The sequence below is a fragment of the Mesocricetus auratus genome, unplaced genomic scaffold (genome assembly GCF_017639785.1).
Source record: "Mesocricetus auratus isolate SY011 unplaced genomic scaffold, BCM_Maur_2.0 Super-Scaffold_6730, whole genome shotgun sequence".
Taxonomy (NCBI): domain Eukaryota; kingdom Metazoa; phylum Chordata; class Mammalia; order Rodentia; family Cricetidae; genus Mesocricetus; species Mesocricetus auratus.
In genome coordinates this window covers 14580456-14604431 of record NW_024429184.1, presented here as the reverse complement: position 1 = coordinate 14604431, position 23976 = coordinate 14580456, and the positions used below count along the sequence as shown (strand labels likewise).

At 53.8% G+C, this 23976-nt stretch overlaps 2 protein-coding genes across 21 annotated transcripts in view; one reads left to right on the top strand and one right to left on the bottom strand.

Annotated features, from left to right (window-relative positions):
- The first annotated feature begins 10710 nt into the window (after window positions 1–10710).
- On the top strand, window positions 10711–19195 carry Grhpr (glyoxylate and hydroxypyruvate reductase). Of its 2 annotated transcripts, XM_013119705.3 has the most exons (9): window positions 10711–10869; window positions 12506–12636; window positions 13284–13356; window positions 13878–13994; window positions 14811–14899; window positions 15773–15877; window positions 16596–16731; window positions 17411–17541; window positions 18849–19195. In XM_013119705.3, exons 1-9 carry the CDS (start codon window positions 10787–10789, stop codon window positions 18968–18970), a joined length of 987 nt encoding a protein of 328 aa, XP_012975159.1. In that variant the 5' UTR covers window positions 10711–10786; the 3' UTR covers window positions 18971–19195. The 2 variants fall into 2 exon arrangements, with proteins under 2 accessions (XP_012975159.1, XP_040595036.1); XM_040739102.1 differs by lacking the exons at window positions 17411–17541; window positions 18849–19195 and adding an exon at window positions 17105–17322 and having other exon boundaries at window positions 10719–10869.
- Window positions 19196–19592: 397 nt separating this feature from the next.
- Zbtb5 (zinc finger and BTB domain containing 5) overlaps window positions 19593–23976 on the bottom strand; it is a 29327-nt gene continuing 24943 nt past the window's right edge. For all 19 annotated transcript variants that reach the window (XM_040739072.1, XM_013119662.3, XM_040739042.1 and 16 more), the window contains one exon: window positions 19593–23730. In XM_040739072.1, the coding sequence (XP_040595006.1) occupies window positions 21714–23726 (2013 nt within the window). In that variant the 5' untranslated portion in view covers window positions 23727–23730 and the 3' untranslated portion in view covers window positions 19593–21713. The remainder of the gene's footprint in view (window positions 23731–23976) is intronic.

Here is a 23976-nt window from a genome sequence, read left to right as displayed (position 1 = left end):
TCCAGGACGACCCCTCAGCTCCAAAAGCCTCCCGAGGGCCTCTGAGCTCCCTGATGATTGTTGAAATGAGTTTTATCTGCAGTTCTCCTACAGTAAAACCAGACACAAGATTGCTGTGGAGGAGAGCCTGAAGCCGTTCAAGGCCAGTGCTGGAGCTGGGAGGAAAGCTGGGTCCCGGGCACGGCACCCTAGGGTGCACAGCTCTGGCGACCCCAGGTTAGACACTTGCCCTAAATTAACCAGAAAGGCCAAGCTGGGGGCAGGCCTTCCTGCTGTGGCTGCTAGGCTGGGAGAAGCCGCTTCTACAGTGCCAAGGTAGAATGGGACCTCTATGTGGCATCAGGATGGAAAGGTGTCTCTCTGACCCTCAGACTCTCCTGTGGGGACTCTTTGCTAGTGGAAAGCCCCATCCTGGTTCTCTGGTGGACAAGGAAGCCAGGATCTACGAGACAGCGCCTCCTGCTGGCCTGGCCCATGATTGGTCAAGCCTGCATAGCAACCCTTGCTCCTGGAGCCATGGTGCGGAGTCTGTAGGACCTGGAGCTGAGCCCTGGCCCTGTGCAAGCAATGGCTTGCCCGGCTCTGGCTCTCAGCTCCCCTCCCTCCCTCCGCAGCTGGATCGTGGAGAAGAGAGCAGCACTGTATGTGTAAGAATGAACTGCTGGGTCTCAGCTCACAGAATCAACTATCCCGCATTACCTCCGGCAAGGAAGGTCCTGCAGAAGGATCATGCTCCCCCCAGGAAGCCCCAAGAACCCAGCTACTTCTAATCTCCTGAGGTCTTCCTGAAGCACACTGCCAGGCTACGGGGGCAGCTGACACTCTGCCTGGCAGAAAGACGCGTCAGCTCTCTGAGGCACATACAGGACCTTTGGCAGCTACTGGGGACCTGGGTCAGATGGACTCTGCACAGGAACTTGCAAGGATTCAGGCCGGCCATGTCCCCTATTAACCCTTCAGCTTTTCATTTAGAAATGGGAATAGGATCCACCACTACAGGGATTTTTTTGTTTTGTTTTTCAAGACAGGGTTTCTCTGTGGTTTTGTAGCCTGTCCAGGAACTTGCTCTGTAGACAAGGCTGGCCTCGAACTCATAGAGATCCATCTGCCTCTGCCTCCTGAATGCTGGGATTAAAGGTGTGCACCACCACCGCCTGGCTCCTCCTCCTCCTCCTCTTCTTCCTCCTCCTCCTCCTCCTCCTTCTTCTTCTTGTGGGATCTTGTTGATCAAGACAGGTTTACAAGTGTCCAGCCCACAGGACTTGGACAGGGCGCCAGGCTCTCAGACAGGGCTCTCACGGCTGCTCCACCCCTGCCCTCAGTTGCTCTGTGCTGGCCCCATGTTCCACAGTGGAAGCATGGAAGAACTCCGAGGTCAGAGAGAGATGCCAGGTGTGTAAGGTGTGGCCCTCTGAGCCTCAGTTTCCTCACCTCAAAAGCGGGACTTCAGCCAGGCCTGGAGGCATAGGCCTGCCTGCAATCGCAGCTACACAGGAGGCAGAGGCACAAGAGTTGCACGTTCAAGGCCTGGGCAACTGAGCCAGGCTATCTCACAATAAAAAGTGAACTAGGGTTGTAGCTTGAGGGTTGAGTGCCTGCCTAACTTGCAAGAGGCTCCAGGTCTAACCCCCAGCACTACCAACAAACAAAACAGGGAGAATCCTAACTAGGCTCACCCTCAGGCTTGCTGGGGGTGGATATCAGAGCCTGGGGCTCTGGCACTGTCTGAGAGAGTATAACTCCCTCACCTCTCTGAGTCTCTCGAGCTGGAGCCCCCTGTTCCCCAGAAGACGGGCAGCTGACTTCCATTGTGGGCTGTGAGGCCGCACAGGCTTGCGGGGGGGGCTGCCCAGTTCTGCTGCTGGGCTGGGGGAGCTGGGTGCCGCACACCTCTCCTCTTGCCTCGATGAGGGGAAACATCCAGATAACCTGGAGGCAGGGCCTGCTGGCTCCCTGCCCTCTTGGGGATACCCAGCCCCCACCCCACCTGCACTGTATACCCTCTCGCTGCCCCCAGGGACACGCCTCACTGGGAACCGAAACCCAAACCCAATTCTCCAGTTCTCAGAGGGGGAAGGGGGTGCACTGTTGCGTCCCAACAAAGCTCTCTGCTACCCTCTGTAGCCAAGGGTCGGGCTTTTCGCCTGGGCCTGTGAACTTCAAGTAAACAAACTGTAGTCTAGATAGGACCAAAGCCTCCGACCCTGTTTGCTGGACGTCATCGAGGCAAGCACTCTGTCCCCAGCCCGCGGCTTCTGTGCTCATGTCTGCATTAAAGGCATCTTGCATATGCCCTGCACCCACCAACAAACCACGTTCCCCTGGCACAAACCTAAGCACACATGCTATCCATCTGCAAAGACGGCCTTCATTCAAGTCGGTACCTGTGAGGACCTGAGACCTGCAACAGGCCCTTTCGCCGTCTGTGCCTCAGTATCCTCGGTGGGAAACGGGAATCCTACCACATGCTTCACTGGCCTTGGTGAGGTTAAATGACCTCATCATGCATTCGAAGTGACTGGCCTGGAAATTCCCCCTCCTGGGGCCTCTCCTTCTACCTCATCTTCCGCCTCACCTCGGCTGTCCCTGATCCTCCCTTCCTGGCACGTGCCTAAGCCAGCAGCCTCTGCCCCTGCTGCTCACCTCCTCCAGGAAGTGTCTCCCCCCGGCGGAGCGGAGAGAGTACAGACAAGAAGGTCCACAACAGCCACCTCCACCTGCTGCCAGGATGGAGCCTGGTCAAACATCTGTATCTTCCTCCCCCAGTCCCGCAGTTCGGACAGGTGGCCACTAGGTGGCGATAGAGCGATGACATCCCCAACTATATCAGTCGTTTATTAGCAAATATTTGCAGGGCATGAGACTGTAGGGCAGGACCGGAAAACAGTGCAGGGAGACCCCAGCTCTCAAGGAGGCAAACTGAATGGAGACACAAAAATGGTAGGAAATTAGATGACACTCCGGTGTCTCTATGTTGCTTGACTGGAACTTTACTGCCTGCCCAGACTGGTCCTAAAATCAACCATTCCAACTGAACCGATGATTGTCTCCTCGCCATTCCGAAGGCGGCTGGAGCTGCAGCTGCCCGGAGCTCATAGGCAAAGCAGTTCCCGCTCCCCGAATGCGGTGAATCAGAATCTGCCGTTTAATACGGTGCTGAAGAGGGAGAGCTATCCCAGAGCTTTGCTGACAAACGGTCCCTGTGGGCTAACTCTGGTCACCTATGGGTTCCCATACTAAAAATGGATCATGCTCAGAAAAAAAATTCTAATGAGAAGTTTGTGATACATGAGAAAGACACAGATTTCAGCAGCCACAAATAAAGTTTTATTGGAATGCAGACATGCTCATCTGTTGTCTTTCGCAGCCTTGGAGCTATGACCACAGCACCGAGGAGATACAACAGGACTATACGGCCTGAGAGCTGGAAACACTTACCATCCAGCCCTTTGAAGTCTGCTGATCTCTGTTACAAGGCACCGGCTTCTCGCTTTGTGAACGAGGAAGCAAGGTCCTAAGAAGGGTGGCATCTTGCCCTAGGCCTCATAAGGAATCCTGAGTTTTCTGTGTCAGCCTCTGGTTCAAATTGCTGTCCACCTTCTCAGTGTCTGGAGAGAGCATTGTTGAAAAGGTTAGTGTCTCCAAGATTTGTAGTGACAGCCAAAGCCTGCAACCCCAGAACTCTGGAAGTAAAGACAGGAGGATTGTCACAAGTCAGTCTGATCTCTATAGTGCGTTCCCATCTAGACAGGGCAACGCAGGGAAACCCCGACTCAAAATAATAATGATGATGATGATGATGATAGTAAAACAAAGTGATGACGTAATTAGAGGTCTTAAATCTTGCTGTGTAGTCCCCACCTATGTTCTCAGCTCTCATGAGGGTGAGGCAGGAGGATCAAGACTTTGGGCCAGGTAAATAGAACTTGCCTCAAAATGAAAGCAAAGGCAAGCCAGATATGGTTGTACAGGTCTGTAATCCAAGTACTTGGTGGGTGGAGGCAGGGGGAATCAGGAATTCAAGGCCATCACTGGCTACATAGTAAGTCTGAGACCAGACTAGGCTACGTGAGACCCTGTCTTAAAATAAAACCTTCACAGCCACAACAAAACTCTTTAAATTCTACTTCAAATAAAGCTAGTTTTATCCCAGAACGGGTGTTACCTGGGAGAAATGGGCTCTTTCTGCTAAAGTAAGCATGACTGTTCCTGCAGGTGGTTAGTGTCATGTTGGGGGAATGTTAGTTTTGTTAACCACTTGTTGAATAAACAACTAGCTGTCTTAGTTACTGTTTTTGTTTGGGAGGTTGAGGAGGGGGGTTTCAAGACAGGGTTTCCCTGTGTAACAGCTCTGGCTGTCCCAGAACTTACTCTGTAGATCAAACTGGTCTCAAACTCACAGAGATCCGCCTGCCACTACCTCCTGAGTGCTGGGATTAAAGGCGTGCGCTGCCACCACTGCCTGGCCTTAGTCACTGTTCTATTGCTGTAAGGAGACACCATGGCCAAGGCAACTTATCAGAGAAAGCATTTAATTGGGGATCAGGCCATGCTCATCACAGTGGGGAGCACGGTACAGGCAAGCCTGATGCTGGACTAGTAGCTGAGAGATACATCTGATCTGCGACTTTCAGAGAGAGAGAGAGAGAGAGAGAGAGAGAGAGAGAGACAGACAGACAGACAGACAGACAGACAGGCATGGGCTTTTGAAGCCTCAAAGCCCAAACCGAATCACACACCTCAAACAAGGCCAGACCTCCTAATCCTTCCCAAACAATTCCACTAACTGGGTTCCAAACATGCAAACATATACATGAGGCCACTCTCATTCAAACTACCGCAGAGTTTGCATGACTGACATTCATGCAGGTGGTAAATGTTATTCACTCTAACGCTGGAATTATGTTGGTTTTGTTAATCATTTGTTGAATAAACAATTGGGCAGTGCATAGTTCTAGATCTGAGGTTTGAACTATTAATGCATTTATAGGTCCCTGGACATACCTAGTATTGGGCTGCATCTTTGATTTGGCTCCTCCGGCAGCCCCTCCCCTTGCTGGGAAAGTGGACTATACTCTCTGAGCTGGGCCCTCGGGTGTTAGGTCTCCAGGTGTCTCTAGGCAAAAGGCCCCAGCTCGGCCACTCTATACCTGTGTGTGTGCTGAGCAAGAACAGGGAGAGCTTTGGGGTCCTGCAGTGGGACAAAGGCTGGACAGAGCTGAGGACAGAGGGGGAGGAGGTGACACAGGACCCTGGGGCAGCTGCTGGAGGGCTAGGAGGCTACCCGGTTAGTACAAGCCTGTAAGCCTCAGATTCCCGAAGTGTAAGGTGGACACAAGTCCGGGGATCTCACAGAAGCTAGATGACCAGAGAAGCCGCCAACGACCAAGCAGGACGCTTAACCCAGTCAGGTCCGCAGGCACCTCTGACCAAGGTCAACCCAGAGGCAGCCAGCAGCGAAGGGGTTGCAGGTGCATGCGTCAAAACTGTGAGGATGAACACCAGGAGGCGACAGAGTCCAACAAGGACAGGGACATGCCAAGGATGTATTTCCACCCTCTGCCAGCAGGGTGCGGTGTAAGCCAATCCCACTGTGCCACCAGCTCCTCGGCTCCTGAGAATCCTGTCTAGTGCTTGGCACCCACAGCCCACGAAGAGATCACAGTAATTGCCCCCAATTAGACTGAAGGGCTTTGCCTGCTGTCACCCAGCCGGTCTGTGGCCCGAGTCCTTTGAGCTGTCTCAGCAATTACACAAGCCCCAAAGTCTGGCTGATTCCACAGAGCAACAACCCTCCCTCCACACACACATACACACACACACACACACACACACACACACACACACACACACACACACACACACACACACACACACAGACCCATACACACACACCCGCTTAAATCATCGTTAAATCTGTTCAGGCATCCCCAGGACCACAGCCTGGAGTCTCTCAGCTCCACAGTCAGGCGCCTGGGTCTGCTCCGGTCTTCCGGAACTCTGGCCTCTTTGTCAGCAGTTTGTTCCTGGTGACTGCAGGGCTGAGGCTCCAGGAAGTGGAGGTTCCCAGCAGTACGTAGGCGCTCTCCACACAGGGAGGGTCGCCTCCTCACAATAGTCACAGTCGACAGGAGAGCTTCTGACCCTGCAATCCCCCAACCTCAGGAATTTTGAGAAGGGGCCTTTAATCCATTGCTTCCCAAAAGAGGCATGGCTGTGCCTGCTTCCTGAAAAATCAACGATTTACCTTGAAGGGGAGGCAGGAGAGGGGAGGTGTTCACCTCTTTCAGGATTTCTTGCATAGAGATTTGCTGAATTCAATATTACAATGATTTGAAGGGCAGGGTTTCTCTATGTAACTTTGGAACTCACTCTGTAGATCAGCCTGGCCTCGACCTCACAGAGATCCATCTGCTTCTACCTCTGTCTCCTGAGTGCTCAGATTAAAGGCATATGTCACCACTGCCCGGATTAAAATGAATTTTAAGCTGATGGTGCATGCCTGTAATTCTAAGATGTCAGAGGCTGAGGCAGTTGGATCAGTCAGGGCTATGTCACAAAACTCCATTTCCAATAAAATGTATTTTATGACTAAAATTGCTAATGGACTAAGCAGGCAGATGAATAAAGTCATGTCCAACATCCAAATCGAGCACAATCAGACTTTGGAATTTAGTCTGCACAGCATAGTCAATAAATAACCTTGGAATGTTTTCAATATACTACAACATACAATAATTTACCTAGTGTGGTACCAGGTAACACAGGTGACAAACTGAGCTCTTTGAAGAAGAGAGGGTAAAGCTTAGCAACAGATCCCAGGAGATCGAGTTCAGTTTCTAACAGCAGCAAATGTTTATTATGTATTTATTTAGAGACAGTGTCAAGCTGACCTCTAATTTACTGTCGCTGAAGATGACCTCTGGTCCTCCAGGCTCCACCTCCAGAGTGCTGAACTTACAGAATGAGTGCCACACCCAATTTACAAGATGCTGGGGACTGATCCTGGGGCTTTGTAATGCCAGGAAAGCACTTTACCTGAGACACACTCCAGCCCTGACATTTTAAACTAGGCAGAAAAAAAGAGCATTATTTTATAAGATATGTTAAATAATTGGTAATTGAATAAAAAAAAAAGAAATTTCGGAAACTCCAAGAGCCATAAAAGTCAATAGGTGTGTCCACACATACCATAGTCTCGGGTCTTGGGAGGCAGAGGGCAAGGTCTGCCTGGTCCTTGTAGTCCTACACCAACCAGAGTTACATAGTCAGAGCTATCTCAGAAAACTAACAAACACAACAACAATCAAACATCCCACACAAGTTCCAGAATGAGAAAGCATGAGATTTCTTTTTAAAACACTAAACTCACTGTGGAAAGGCCTTTTAAAAATGCTGCACTGCAAGCCTTGGGATCACACGGACGAGTTAAAGTTGCATTGCCTGCCTTAGGTGTAGTGACACATTATTTATGATTTATTAAAGCTTGCCTGAGGATTCAGAAAGGTCCGCCACAAGCCATAGAAGCCAGGCACACACCTTTAATCCCAGCATCAAGAAAGTAGGAGGTGGTGGCGAGCCCTACACACACCTTTAATCCCAGGATGAAGCCCAGTCTCTGGGCCCTGAGGATGCCCATGATATACAGCAAGGTCCTGTGTAAATGTTGGTACCAGCAGTTCAGCTGCTGGCTGGCGTCAGCAGCCAGACACAAGTGTGAGAAAGCCTTCAGGTGACTCAGCCCACCTACCATCTGCCTGCAGCCGTGGGCAGCCAAGGACCCCCAGAAACCATAAGCCACGCCGGAAAAAGGGCGGCTGCTGCTTCAAGCCACCATGTTTGGGAGATTGTTCATTCTGCAATATGGCTAAGTGAAAGTGACAACGTGTGACAAAGCCTAGACAAAGTCATAGAAATAATAAAAATAATTTACAAGCTACGTCAGTTTTGCAATTTCCTAGATGAGGTGAGTAACCAGGTGACTAGTCAGGATGTCGGTCACATTTTAGTATTGGGATACTCCTTTAATAGTCTTAGGTAACGGGTTCACCTAACGTGATTGAGAAGCTCATGTGTCTAGTATTTCTGATACATTTGATACATTTGCTGGCGGCTGATGAGTTACTTCCGGTGCTGGCAAATGGCAGTTGGTTTTGTTGTTGCTTGAGACAGGGTTTCTCTGTGTAGCCCTGGCTGTCCTGAAACTCACTCTGTAGACCAGGCTGGCCTGGAACTCTGCCTCTGAGCACTGGGATTAAGACAAGCACCACCACCCCAGGTCAGTTGTTAACCTGCGTAAACACGATACACAGCCATACTTACTGTCGTTTTGAATTACACACTTGTTTCCCCCCAATGCCTTAGTGGTGGCCAGGTGTCCCTAGACTCCTGTTCCAGGACTCTGGAATGCCAGCCGCAGCCCACCACACACTGAGCTTCAGGGGCATAAGCCCCTCCTGGCCTCTGCTAGGGCGCCCCAGGCACCTGGCACTCCCCATGGTCTCCTGGTGCCCACCTCTGGATTCTAATCCCAGTGCTACCCCTGCAAGGGTTCTCCCAAGCCAGTTGCGAAAAGCTGCCCCTCCCTGGCGCCCTGTACCCGCCTCCTATGACACTTCCTGAGTGGTGAAGAGCTGGGATCTAGAGCCAAGGTGAGGGCTTGAGTCCAAACTCTGCCTCTTAGTGGCTCCAAGCAAACAGCTTCCCCCACTCCTGTCCTCAGCTTCCCGGCCTATAGATGGGGGAAACAGTGCGGATAGGGTGTTCCCATGGAAAGGGTTTGCCTCGGTGTCCTGAGCTTACTAGGGGTTCCTTAAACAGCATCAATGTCTGATGGTCATCGGCTTTAACCTCTGAAGCTGAGGGCCGGGTCCAGGGCCTTTGGCTGGCTTTGTGTTCTGTTTTCATTCCTATAGAACTTGCTCGCCCTACCCCAACAGCCCGTAGTACCTTCTGAATGTCAACCAGATGCTTTACCCTGAGGGAGGGACCCATGACCCCGCTGACATGCTTGTCTGGTGCCACTGCCCTCTCCTGTCCTCAGTGCATGGAGAGAGTTGAGCAGAGCCACAAGCCCCCCCCCGGGAGGCCTGGCCTGGGGCACAGAAACAGGACTCTGTGCCAATGTTTGACACATCTCACGACCTTTCCTTTCCCTGCGGTGGCCATGTGACAAACAGAAAGGGCAGTAGGGGGACGTTTATGAATGTGTTACTTAGAGCTGGGGTGGCAGAGTACAGCCTTGGCAGGAACCCAGATGGGAGCAGAAAGTGATTCTGGGTGCATTCAATTCCAGAAACTCCAGGGCCATCTGCTGTATGGCGGGTTAGAGGCCAGCCGGGGTACAAGCATAAAAAGACCACAGATGGCCCAGCTGACACCTGTCAGCCCTGTGCACATTATCTACTAGAGCCCTTGTGGGTCGAGACCACTGTGCTGCCTTCAGGGCCCTCCCAGACCTGAGAGTGAGTCACTGAGAAGCCTGCAGAGCTGAATTGCGGCCGGGGCCCTGAGCTATTCCTACACTGCCTTCAGGATCTGCACCTCTTGCTTCGAAGTCTTCTGGGCTGGCCTTGAACTTGCAATCCCGCCTCTGCCTCCTGAATGCTTGAACTGTAAGCACACATCAGCACACCTAGCTCAGTGTCTCTGTTACAGCACAGTACATACCTAACCCTCAACAAGCCAACAGGTATGTAAATCTCCATCTTACAAAGGAGGAAACTGAGGCACACAGAAGTTTAGTAACTGCTCATGGTGGTGGAGCTGACCGTTAGCCCCAGGCAGCTAGCTAGGCATCACATCTTGAGCTGGGCATCCGCCAGGCCACGCACCCTGCCCCGTACTGAAAACAACCTTCAATGGGAGTGTTACCCTCTCTATGTGCCCGAAGGAATAGGGGTGGGGTGCAGGTTAGGGCTCGCACACCACTTCATCAAGCAGCCCATAAGGGTTAGAGCCAAGATCCGGATTCAGTCCCATCCAACTGCAAAGCCCGGCTCTACCCATCACCCAGCAAGCTTGTCTGCCCGCCACCTTGCTCAGGAACTGCCTCCAGCAGGGCAGCAGCCTGCGATGAGTTAAACTCCACACCTCAGTTGTGGATTTCATGTAGGGAATTATCCTAAGTATTAAGGTATAATATCTGGATTCAGACCGTCTCCCCAAGCCTCCTGAGAGTATGCAGGCCAGGCTTGGCTTAGAGTTTGGTGTTTTTAATCAGAGGCCTCTGCTTGGGATAGTGAGACTAAAACACGCCTAGCATGGCTCTTCAGGGCTCTCTCCCCTCCCCATTCTGACAGCATACTCAGAGGAACTCTCATATCCATAGCTACTCACACAGTCCCTCTTCAGTATGTCCCTCACTCACCCAGGCTCCTGGGATGCTTGGCAGTCCCCAGGCCAACACACACACACACACACACACACACACACACACACACACACACACACACACACACACACACACACACACACGAAGGCTCTCAACACACACACACACACACACACACACACACACACACACACACACACACACACACACACACACACACACACACACACACACACACACACACACACACACGAAGGCTCTCAGAGCCCTACACTCAGCACACACAAACCCACTGCTCTTTTCCTGGACAATCGGTCTCCGGAGCCGCGGCCCCACCCACACAGGGTGGCCGAGAGTCCCGCCTCCGGCCCGCCCTCAGCGCCGGCCCCGCCCCCACTTCCGTCGCCGTCGCCGGCGCCGTGCTCAAGGTTCGTGTTTGCTGCAGTGGATCTTATGAAACCCGCACGACTCATGAAGGTCTTCATCACTGGCCCGCTTCCCCCCGAGGGCATGGCTGTTCTCACCAAGGCGGCAGAGTAAGCGCCCGCGTTTGGATCGGGACTGCCGCCGAGCCCCCGGCCCCCTGTCGGTCCTCCGGGCGGGTGTCCCCGAAACTCAGGCACCCCTGCACCTGCTCAGGGGGTTTGGCTGTCTCCAGACACGCTGGGGCTTCCGGAGCTGCCCCAGGGCCGGGGACAGTTTCCCAAGGCCCGGTGTCTGGCAGGCGGGAGAGGTGGAGCCGGGACCTGAGCGCCTGGGCTGGCGCTTGGAGCTTTGTTCAGGTGTCGCCTGCTGTGTCCGCAGCGGGTGGGCTCGGAGTTTCTTAGAGAAAAGTTCTCCCGGGTGCAGCTTGCTCCCGGGCTGTTGGTCTCCAGCCTTCTGGGAAGGGAGGTTGCCTAAAGACTATGGATTTCTCACTCTGAGGTTAGCTGGCTGGCAGGAGGGGTCAGGTACTGTGACAGTAATTGGCTTGGCTCCTTGGATGGTCGACAGGGCCTTTTGACCCCCCCCCCCATTTTGAACCTTCTGTGGTCGCCAGCCTTGCTAGGAGCTGTGAACACAAACTTTCAGTCGTCCCCCCCCCAGCCCCAACACTGTGAAGTCAGCCTTAGAATTCCTACATCGCTGATCTGAAAAATCAGGCTAGCTGGGCTCGTACCTTGCCCCAGGGTCACTCAGCTCCCGGTGGCAGAATTGCCCTTTATACTCAGTCCTGTCCCGCTGCAATCTGACACCCCCCCTTTTTTTTTTTTTTTTTTTTTTTGGTTTTTCGAGATAGGGTTTCTCTGTATTGTTTTGGAGGCTGTCCTGGAACTCACTCTGTAGACCAGGCTGGCCTGGAACCCACAGAGATCCGCCTGCCTCTGCCTCCTGAGTGCTGGGATTAAAGGCGTGCGCCACCACCGCCCGCTGATCACTTTTATTTGACAGCTTTGCACTACCGTTGTTAGTTTGGGAGACAGTGTGACCCCTTATGCAGTCAGTTCTGACGGGTTGGGGGGGATGTGGTTTGTTTTGAATTTTTTCTGGCATAGTATAAACTTCCTGAGGACACGCTTTGGGTCTTGAAGTGCTGGGACAAGTGGACCTGGGGACCTGCCAGCCACTGTCCTCAGTGCACACACCAGGGCTGCACACACACAGTGGCAAGGGTTTGGGGGAGCACCTCACACTTGGGGCTGCCAAAGAACACTGTAGTGCTCCCACGGCTAGACAGCCTTGAGCTGGGAAGTCCACAGGGCTTGTATTTTGTACTTTGTGAACTCACAGCTGCAACTGTTCATTGAAGATAAGCCCTGTTAATCTGACGTGGGACACCCCTGCTTCTCCGCCCTCCCCCAGCTTTCTCCACAGCTGGCTGCCCGGAGACTCACCTGTGGACAGGAGAGAGCTCTTTCCGGGATTGAGAGTGGTGCCTAGGCCATTCCCCATTTTCTGCTTAAGCTCCGCTCTGTCCTGGCGTGGAGGTGGGGCACTCAGCTCTTGTCCCATTCTGGCAGCCCCTCCTCCCCGGCCCCAACTACATTCCAAGTAGTTCTGAGGCCCCCTCCCCATACCTGATCTTAACTTTGGCCTAAGGCCGTAGCAGGTGGAAGGCCGTGTTTGCCGGCTCTGCTTGCTATAGCATCTAGGAGGTTCCGGCATCCTCTGAGGGGTTTCCCTTCCCTTCAGCTGTGAGGTGGAGCTGTGGGATTCGGACGACCCCATCCCCAGAAAGGAACTGGAGCAAAGCGTGGTGGGGGCCCATGGCTTGCTCTGCCGCCTGGCTGACCGTGTGGACCAGAAACTTCTGGACGCTGCAGGTATGTGCTGAGCCGGCGTCTTACCCTGTGAGCACATCGGCTTGCTGCAGCTGGCTTTTGAGCCTTCCCCGTCTTTCTGAGGGCGTTCCCAGCACTAGCTCCACCTGGCACGTGTTGGCACGAGTGGGCTGGGGAGTGGAGGAGGGTACGGTGGACTCTCTCTCTCACACACACACACACACACACACACACGCACACACACACACACACACACACACACACACACACACACACACACCCGTGCCACAGCCTTGCTTGCTTTGTGACCTTGAGCTCTCTCTGGGCCTGTGTGCTGCAGGACAGAGGACCCAGCACAGATGGGCACCAGCATGCGTGTGTGCCCAGCTGTGCTTCCAGGACTTGCCAGGTTCAGTGCAGAACCACTCGGGGCCCTGGCCTTCACCGAGATGCTTAGTGGTGGAGGAGAGACCTGCAGAGGCCGCATCCCAGCCGCCACCGCAGCACTTTCGGAGGCACGGGTAGAGTCCCGAGAGACCCAGGTGTGCTGGGACTGAGCCTCCGCTTGTCGGTGGCAGAGGTTGACCAGCTTTCCCCTTCATCTAAGAAATAATGAGTAGGTGTTCCCGGGATCGTCCCCAGAGCCTGGGCTGAATCCCATGAGGACAGATGTGTTTTCTATACAACAGGAGCCAACCTCAGAGTCATCAGCACCCTGTCTGTGGGGGTTGACCACTTGGCTTTGGATGAAATCAAGAAGCGGTAAATACAGCGGGGGTGGGGGGGGGGGGGTTGGGGAAGTGGGGAGGTGGGAGTGGGGCGGGGTGGGGTGTGGGGACGGAGCCAGAGTGGGAAAGAAGTGCTCCCTGCTTGCTCCTGCCATGTGTCCGGTGCCGTGGCTGATACTGAAGTCATCCACACACGCACAAGCCACGAAAACCCAGGAGGTCAGAAGGCACGGGTGACCTCTGACCTCCGAACACACCTGCCATATTTGCTCTCTTCTGATCTCCCTGATATCCTGGAAGTAGAAGAAGCAAGCGTGATTATTTCCCTTTCCAATGAAGAGATCAGGACCGTTAAGTAGCTGCTCACTCCAGGCCTTGAGCCCCGATTTCCGGTCTTCACATACTCCCCACGGTGGACAGTGATGAGACTGAGGGCCGTTTGCAGTTCTGAGCTCCCTGGCAGTAGGAGCAAAGCAGCTTTGTGAAAGTGACCCATCGGTAGACACCGGTGAAGGTGCCTGAGGCCGCTGTTACCTCCAGATGTTTGATTCCCAGGGGCATCCGGGTGGGCTACACGCCAGGTGTCCTGACAGATGCCACCGCAGAGCTTGCTGTCTCCCTGCTGCTCACCACTTGTCGCCGGCTGCCAGAGGCCATCGAGGAAGTAAAGAAGTAAGTTGGTGCCGGGTGGGAAAGCGGCAGGGCCCGAGTACTCAGCCTGGCTCAGCGCTGCTCTGTCTCTAGAGGGAGAACACTCAGCTGAAACAGTTAGAGCTCGCGGCAGAGCTGCATCAGAGCGGGCAGGAAGGGAAGTCGTGAGAGACGAGGCTAAGGGAGGGGCAGATTCTGCTGACCTGGGCACGGTGGAGTGGATCCGGTAGCTAAGGAGTGTGGCGCTGTACTCCTGCCACGCTGGAGCGCACGCGCTGGAGGCCTGGAAGCAGCTTTGCGAGTCAACGCTGCCTACACTACACCATCGTGGCGCTTCCGTGTGAGGAACAGGGAGCTTTCCCACAGCGCCCAAGGGCATCGTGTGGGGGGACACTGGGCGCAGCGGGAAAGACGTTTGCCCGGTTAGGTGCGTGGGTTCTGGGTGAGAAGCTGGGTCTGGCCCACACAGGGCCACAGGATGCACCTTGGAGGGCAGCTTTTGGGTTGCTCTAGAGTGATTCTAGAACTTGTTCTGAAAGCCCAGATCTTAAGTTTGCAGTCTCTGCTCGCGATTCCCTGGCGGTGCAACCTCAGGCAGGCAGCGACACCGTGACCTTTCTGCAGGGTTCCCCATCTACACAAGCAGGGGTACTTCTAAAGCTCCCGGTAGCCCCGCTTGCTGTGTCCCGTTAGCTTCAAAAGAGCCATTTTGTTGTCAGCCACTTTTGCCTATGACCTGGAGGCAGGACTAGCTTCAGACCAAGGCCAGGAGGGCTCAGTGTGTGGGCTCCGCTTGTCTTTTCCCAAGGTCGGGCTAATCCCACCATCTCCCCACAGCGGCGGCTGGAGCTCATGGAAGCCCTTATGGATGTGCGGCTACGGACTCTCGCAGAGCACTGTTGGCATTGTGGGGCTGGGGCGCATAGGTGAGGCCCCACTCCCTGCTCCCAACTTTCCTTATGTTGAGTCTCCGGTGCCATAAGCCTGGACGATGGGTGTCCTTTGGAGGGGACGTCTGTGTGACTACAAGAAGAAAACAACGCAAGCTCAAGAGCTCACAGGGACAATTTGTAGAGACCCAGGGTTCTAATGAACATAAAGACTATAAGGTGCTGGGCTAGCCATGGGAAGCAGCTTCCTGTGGGAAAGCCTGTACCAACTCTGGACCCTGGTTCTGGAAGGCAGGCTATTTCCCACTCTGCAGTTGCAGCTGAGGGTCCCCTCCCCTTCAGTGCCGTCACCTCAGAAGCCTGGTAGGAGGCTAGGGTGCTGCCATCCTGCATGTACAGAGGCAGCCAGGGGGTGGAGAATGAGGTAACCTGTCTGGTCAGCCAGCAATCCTTGGAGCTTCTTGGAGGAATCCAACAACCTGGGGTGTGTTCTGAGGACCAAAGTGTCCAAGCTTGTTGGCAGCAGCATGTGTGAAAAACTCTTGTAAGTCTTGTGGGACAAGTTGGCAGCTGGGCAATGCCACCAAAAGTCAAGATGCAGGGCTGTGTTTACAGAGGTAGAGTTCAGGAGAGGGGACCTCTTGACCCCCTATCTTCAGAGGTGCCACACCAGTTCTTGGAGAAAGTCAGCAAATGGCCCTTGGGATGAGTGGAACCATGTGAAGCCAGGGTAAACCAGTCCACCTACAGTGTGCGGCACTGCCCCTAAATCCACGAGAACAGGGTACTGTAGGGGTTGGTTACTGGGGTAGCCCAGCTCCACTGCGACAGAACAAGCATCCACCTCGAAGGGTCACCTGCCCTTGCCCTCGGGAAGGTGGGAGCAAGCTGTGGACTCCTTGCCTCTAGGTCAGGCCATTGCTCGGCGACTGAAACCATTTGGTGTCCAGAGATTTCTCTACACGGGGCGCCAGCCCAGGCCTCAGGAAGCTGCAGAATTCCAGGCAGAGTTTGGTAAGTAAAGTCCTGATTTCTCCTGGAGTCCATCTGGGCTTGGTGGCGGTGGTGGTGGTGGTGTGTCACTTATAGGCAGAATGCAGGAGCATGAGGTGTCTGGGGACTTCTGCTTGGGACACAGAAGGCCACTCATGAGCACAGACCTCCATCATGTGTCCTAGACCTCGAGTTCTCTCATCTAGGTGGGAAGTCCTAGCAATTGATGTCTGTCTCTGCCTGCTCAGAGCTGACGTTACAGGCATACTCTGGATGTTATGTGGGTGCGGACACCCGAACTCTGGCTCTCGTGATCGTTTTAAGTGCTGAGCCGTCCTCCAGCTCCTCCATCATAGTTTTGAGACTTGGTCTCACTGAACCTAGAACTCACTAGAGTGGGAGGCCAGTGAGCGCGCTCTCTCTCTGGGGTTGGAATTAGTCTTGCCCGGATTCTCAGGTGGGTCCTGGGGATGCAAACTCAGGTCCTCATGCTTGTACGGGGCACTTTACTGACAGACACCTCCCTGGCCCATTGATTCTGGAGACGGTTTCACTGTGTAGCTCTGGCTGGCTCCGAGTTAAGGTAGTCCTCCTGCCTCAGCCTCTGGAATTCCTAGTGTGTGCCGTCATGCCTGGCATCCTGGGAGTTTCTTTTGTGTGAGGTGGGAGCTACCCATGTCGCTGTCCTCTGCTGTCCCTCGCTGGTACTCAGCCTCTGATAAAGTCTCCCCTCCCCCAGTGCCTATTGCTCAGCTGGCCGCAGAGTCTGACTTCATTGTCGTGTCCTGCTCCTTAACACCTGCTACCAGGGGGCTCTGCAACAAGGAGTTCTTCCAGAAGATGAAGAGCACAGCTGTCTTCATCAACATCAGCAGGTAGCCGAGGGCTGCCCTCCTCCCTGGGTCCCCAAGCACTCCTGTTGAGGGCTGTGTCTACCCCTGTGACCTGGGTTTCTGTCCCTTTGAGAAATGGATGAGGAAGATGAGTCAGCCTTCAGGTCCCCTGCTCAGCCTAACCTTGCTCAGGGCTTGGCTCCCAGCAGGCCCACTTCCCTCAGCTACAAAGGGTGGGGCCTACAGAGGGACCTTCAGAGTCTGCGAAGTACTCCCAACCCCAGTGTTCCAGGAAGTTAGGGTTTCCTCAGGAGCCCAGGAAAGTTCATTAGCTCTGTCACACTAATAAGTGGCAGGGCTCAAGTCAGAACTAGCATTTATATGCAGACTCCCATTGTGTGCTAACGTTTACCAGCCTTAGAAGCCCGTGCCAGGGGGCTGGAGAGATGGCTCAGAGGTTAAGAGCACTGACTGCCCTTCCAGAGGTCCTGAGTTCAATTCCCAGCAACCACATGGTGGCTCACAACCATCTACAATTCAATCTGGTGTCCTCTTCTGGCATGCAGGTAGAACAATGTATATATGATAAATAAATCTTTAAAAAAAAAAAGTCCGTGCCAGGTGATGAGTGGAAAAATACATTCTGTGGGTCATTCTGCCCTAAAGGTAGCTTGGGTGGAGGGTGTGTCTGGGTCCCCAGATGACCACCTGTCCCTTCCAGGGGAGATGTGGTAAACCAGGATGACCTGTACCAGGCATTAACCAGTGGTCAGCTGGCAGCAGCAGGACTAGACGTGACCACTCCGGAACCACTGCCTCCAAATCACCCACTGCTAACCCTGAAGAACTGTGGTAAGAGCAGTTTCCAGTGCAAATGTACAGCTACCCTACAGAGTGTTGAGTAGTCGAGGCCTGGCTATGGAGTTAGCGGGGGCAATGCTAGCCCAGAGGACACAGCCAGGGACTAGGAGTGTGTAGGCTATTAGTGACTGGTGTTTAACAGGAGTGTGATGCTCAACTAAGTCCCCATCCCCATGGAGACAGACCCAAGAAGCAAATGGGTTTGTTAAAGGAAGGCTGACCACACTCCTATAGCTACTCATGGAGATAACTGGCTATTACCAGTGCGTGGAAAAGTAAGGACACCACCAGTGTTTACAACTGGTACCAGACAGGAAGCTTCTAGCAGCCAACAGCTCATTCATGTTGTGGCTGGAGAGTCCAGCTTTCGGTTTTTCCAATATTTGGCTCACCAGCCATCAGTGCCCCCAGACTTCTGAGTTTGGGCCATTCTTCCGCCTTGGGCATTTTAAGTCTCCCTTCTCTTTGTTCCGAGGGCCCTGCATGCTTCTGGCTATTGCTGCTCTGTCAGCAAGTACAGTGGGTCTAGTTTGTTGTCTCCTGGAGGGACTGGGTCACTGGTTACCAGGTCGTGCCCCAAGGGCTTCTGCAGATCTGGACTGTAGCCCGAGACCGCCCTTAACGAGCCCTGACAATGCGATGCTGGTGCCTCTGCTCCCTCTTCAAGAAATGGTGGTGTTTCTGTCTCCAGACTCACGGGAGGCATCAGGCCTACGGGTGTCCCTCTGCGTTCTGGAGAGGAAGCCCAAACAGGTTCTTGCTGTCTCTTCAGTGAAGGCTCCCATTATGTCAGCTCTTGGCAATCCTGCTGACTCCACCCCCGTGCCAGCCTGCTAGGAACACTGACTGTGATGTCAGGGTTACAGTCCGCAGCCAGGAAAGCTGGCTCTGTCCCCACTCAGCTCCGGAAGGCAGGCAGCTCTCATTTGCTCAGCACCGGGACAGAGCACCTAGTGTTGCCCAGCTTTTTATCGTGGAGTTACTTCAGCTCAGAAGCCCTGTGCCATCACTCTCAAGGGTGCAGGCTGTAGTGCCTGCAAGGCTGGGCTCCTGAGCAGGTGCCCAGTTTCACTATCCAGATGGGCAACAAGACTCCCTGTTGCCTACCATCCTTTTAAGGGTTCAAATCTTTTGTTTGGATCTGGGTCTCAGGACTTGCTCCGTTGAACCTGAGGGAATGGTGTTCATGGGGAAGCTCAGTCTTGGAGGGCGCGGCGGAGGATGCAGTGATGGGTAGCGAGATAGAACCTTTGTCCTGTTGACTGGTAGTCTGGGACCAATGCTTCTTTCTTCCGCAGTGATCCTACCTCACATCGGCAGCGCCACCTACAAAACTCGCAACACCATGTCCTTGCTGGCTGCTAACAACTTGCTGGCTGGCCTAAGAGGGGAGACGATGCCCAGTGAGCTCAAGCTGTAGCCAGAGGGGCTTTCGTGGGCTGGAGACATCTTGCTGGACTTTGGGACTCAGGAAAGAGCCTGGTGGAAGCCTCCACGACTACATCTCCAGGAGGATGTGGGGACTGGCAAATGGGCTTGCCGCATCCAGGCCAAGAGCCTGTGATTCTGGCACTAAATAACCTGACACAGCAGCTGGGCCTGTGACTAGGGGCACTAATAAAAGGAGCATCCTTGGGTTTGTCTATTCAGGCGCCTGGTGATCTGCCTTGACTCTGCTTCCCACATTCCCCTCACCCAAACTGCCTTTCCCCTCACTGAGGAAAGAAAAGCAGAGCCAGAAAAACATGGAACCTGAAACCAACACCTAGACCGTGGTGACAGAAGAGACAAGAGGGGAGGAAACTGCAAGCCAGGGGAGGCAAGGCCAGCACTGTGGTCAGCCTGAGAAGGCAGGAGGACTCCCAGGGTCGGGGTCCGTGTCCACCCGTTCCCTCTGCACCCCAGTAGACGCTCCTTTAAATCCTCCTTCACTCCTCCCCTCAGGCAGGCACGGCACAGACAGGTGGGCCGGGGAGAAGCACTTCCCTGCTGTGTCTCGGCCTTAACCTAGACAGAGGTGAACACGTATTTAGAGGCATGAGTATGACAATTTTTTTTATTTCCAAATCTGTTTTGACCAGCATTGGCACCGACAGGGTGCCTCTATACTTGACGCCATCTCCAGAAGATTGTACATGATTATGCCGGGCTATAATTAAGGCTACAAATCAAAAGTCGGGTCCCCAGTGCCAGTTAGAATCCCAGTAGAACTCCAGGTCACAGCAGCCCTGGTCTAGTCCCCAGGGACCCTTGGGAACCTTTAAGTGCTGCAGCATGTTGGAGGACACTGGCCTGCAAGCTTGCTCCTCACACGTAGAGACTGACTCAACGAGGTAGATGAGATCCCAGGTCCGTCCAGCAGTAGAGAGGCAGGCCCCAAAGCAAAGTCCGTTCATACCCAAGCTGAGTGAGGGACAGACGCCAGGCGCCACGTCCTTAAGGCAGAAGGAAGAACGACCGCCATTCCCTGCCTGTGACACTGGCTCCTCACCCAGCCGGCATCCCTGGTTCTACATGCTGCCCCCGACTCACCCCACTGGCACCTACATCATGTCTCAACAGACTGCCGACGAGCCACACGGCAATCCTCAAGTGACCCCACTGCCTCCGCTGGTCTTCCCACGCACCTGCTCAGGAAGAGGGTCGGGTTTCCATCTGGGCTGACCTCCCTGGGAATCAGTTCAGGTGGCATGCCCTCTTAGGACATTACAGGTCTATCCACAGATTCATGGTCACACTAGCTTAAGAGAAGACACACAGTCATTTGTTTTAGGAAATACATAAATATGCAGTTTTCTACACTAAAGAACTGAATTCCTCTGAATTGTGTACAATGGTTTGGCATCTCTGAGAAAAGGTATGAGAAAAATAGGAATTCTTGTCCATGACTGAACTAAATGAGCCTACAGACTTGCATGGACCTGTGCTGTCCCCTGGGTGCATGCCAGAACAGGCGCCATGACAGCAAGGAGGACGCAGAGGTCCTGGACAGAGAACTGAACGCCTCTCCAAGAACCTTGAATGTTTCTGGTGAGTTCTATGCTGTGTGGGGGCTGCCTAGTTCTTGCAAAGCCTGGAAAGCACAGAGCTATGAACACTACCACTACCACATTTAGGTTTAGATGACGGAACGCCGAGTACTGGTTAAAGGAGCGGCACCACTGACAGCTGAGGTATAAACCATGGCTGCTGCGCTTGGCTCCGCTGGCTCTGCCTGGGAGAGAGGCTCTATGGGGCTTGGGAGTAAGAAGTGACAGAGCAGAGCAGGTGATGGCGGGTGGCGAGACCAGCCAGACCGGGCTGGTTTGGACATCTGGATGGAGTAAAAGACAAATGCACCGTGAAAACCCACAAAACAGGACCCCATATCACCAGAACGAAGACGGACACTAGTCCCTGCTGACTTCCAACAGAACTACTGCATGGGAAACACATTGATTAAAACACTGCTAACACAGCACGCACAGAAACACCTCACTGTCACTCCCTACAAGTACATACTCCACTTACAACTTTATTTTTAAAAGCAGAAGAAAAGTTAATAAAAACACCGGTTCCACAGAGATGATTCAAAGGTGTATACACCTGTTAGTCCAAGGGCGTGTCCACCTGGACCTAGTATCAGCACCGTCAGGGCAGTCAGAGACTGCAACTCAGACTGAAAAGGGACACAGTACTTTCTGCAGCCTCGGACTAGCTCAGACACGTTAAAGCAGTGTGACCGACAGGCTTGTCCTCCAGGGCCTTTGTTCAGTTACCACCAAGTCAACTGCTTACACGCATGCTTTGCACTGCTGTGCAGCCCACCAGAGGATGTAGGGAATTTAATTAATTGCTTCACAGGGCTTTAAAATAGTGTTAAATAGTTCCATTTTAAAATATGACACTCTTACCACCAATGACAAACTACTTTATGACTGCATTCCTCAACCCTAAGGAAGGAGTTGGTGCATACCTCACTCAGAAGTGCTGCAGCGTCAGGACTACACTAAGAGTGACTTCTCGGCGTCAGGACTACACCTAACAGCTCTCTGCTAGCCACTGGCTGAGATGCAAGGAGCCGCTGGCCAGCCGAGGCCTCAGGTCCAGTGGCATTAGCTGCCTGCCAAGAGCGATTTTAATCTGGGTGCACAACTGTCCCACGATGCCTCACGAGGAGATGGTTAGAGCAAGGTGCTGGGGAGGTTGCTGCTCTGCCAGCGCAGGCAGGTGGTCTTCGAGTGCTTGTACAGGTGGCTGGACTGACTGAACCTCTTGCCACACTTGAGGCAGGCGTAGGGCTTCTCGCCCGTGTGCACTCGGATGTGCTTCTTACAGTCTGTCAGGGTCAGGAAGGTTTTGCAGCAGATCTTGCAGGCGTACTTGCGAGCCCCCTCCACAACCAGGACGTTGTGCTCCGACAAGGCCTTCTTGCACTTCGACAAGACATCGGCGGACGCCCTGGTCAGCTGCGGAGGGCCGGGCTGGGAAGGGTGACCGCTTTCAAATGAGGCGGCCCCGTTCATCATCAGCTGGGAACCAGAGGAGTTTTCAGGCATCTGTGAGCTCCTGACAGAAGTTACAACCGGCATTTTGGGAGCTATGCGTCGGTAGTATGGAAAGTTACTAGCTCCTCCTCTTGGGGAACCCATCATTGCCCTGGAAAAAGAAGAGTGGAGACCCAAGCCAGACCTGGAAAAGTCCATCCCAAATTGTTCTCCTTGGTAGCCTGAGGTCTGCACACACGGCAGGCCCATCACCTCCTGCATAGGCCTGACAAAGTGGGGGTCTGCAGGCTCACTGAATGGGTTCTCTGCATGGGAACTGGGAGCAGAGGAAGGCCCGCCTGCAGGCCCAGCCTCTGGACTCAACAGGTAAGGGGCCTCACCCTCCAGCCGGCAGTCACTGGTGGTGTTTGGGATGTTGTCGTCGGTGCTCTGACTTGTGCTAAAGTTACTCCCCCTGTTCTTGCTGAGAAAATTTGAAATACTAAAAGAGGTCTTATGTTCTAGATTATTTGTGACTTCCAAAATGTGGATGTCCCCGACCCTGTCTGTACTGGACTGGGGATCCGAGAAACTCCGATCGCTGCTCTCGGGGCTGAGGTCTATCTTCTCGGCCCCGACCACCACGCCCTCCACCTCCACAGACTCGCTGCCTTCCGCCTGGGAGGTGACATCGCTCACTTCGTCCTGCGGCTCGGGAGAGCTCAGCGGCTCGGACTTCACCACCACCCTCATGTGCTCCTTCTCCGCAAGGCCGGCCTCGGGGTTTTCACACTGGAAGCTGCCCTTCTCAGCTACAGCTTCCTGCTCAAAACCGGCCTCCACCTGAGTTGCGCGGGAGGCCATGTTGCCAGCAGTGCCGTCTGACTGGCTGGGCACCTGGGCATCCTCCTGGGCACCAAAAGGCCGATCAAACATCATAGCACTGTCTTCCTGGTTGTCAGCCATCCCATCGGGCTTAGGGTTATCCACAATTTTCAGAGAATCTGGTGAAAAGAACTCCTCCCGAGAAAGGACTCCCGAAGGCCCGCTCTCTGGGGTAGCATCTGAAATGGCTGCCTCGTCCATGGAGGGTCGGAGGCGCTGCCGGGCCCGCTCCTCTACAGACGGCTTGCGCTTGTGAAGGCGTCTCATGGGGAAGGGTGTCCGCTGGTCCAGGTTGTTGCGCATGGATGAGCTAATGGGGGCAGGTGGCTCCTCGCCACTCTGGCTGGAACTGAGGGCCGAGCTCACGATGCTCAGTCCCAGCTGCTGCAGCATGAAGGAGCGCTGCATGCGAGCGCTCTGCTCCGGAGCGCGCTCACTGGGGGGAGACATGGGCAGCGTCCTTGTCGTCAGGTAATGTTTACAAGCCTTAACAACCGAGTTCAGATGCAGGTGAGAGGCTGCCAATAAGACGTCCATAACGTTGCTCTCCCCTAGCATGAGGGTGGAGGTGTACATCATGTCAATCAGGGCGGCAAAGGCCTCTGCCGTCACCACCTCACTATCCAGCTGGATCATGTTCATGGCTTGATCTCCCTCAGCCACAGAGAAGAGAGCCCGGAAATGCGTGCTGCATGCCGCCAGCACGGAGCGGTGCGCTTTGAAATGCCTGCTCCCCACTACAATGACGCAGTCGCAGAGCTGCCCATGAAGTCTCTGGTAGTTCAGCTGTTGAAAGATCTGCTCAAAGTGACCAGGAAAATCCATTGTCCTATACAAAACACAAGGAAAAAAGGGTTAAGACCTAACAAAGCTTACCTCAGCCTCAGCACACAGAATGCAGGAAGAGAGGCGTGGGGCTGGCAGGATGGCTCAGCAGTCAGTGTACTTACTGACAAACTGAGTTCCACCCTTGGGTCCCAGAGAACCAACTCCTAATCGGGTGACATGCACACGGCATGCACACAAAATAAACCAAAAGGTGATTTACAACAACTTTAAAGCATAGCTGGCCACA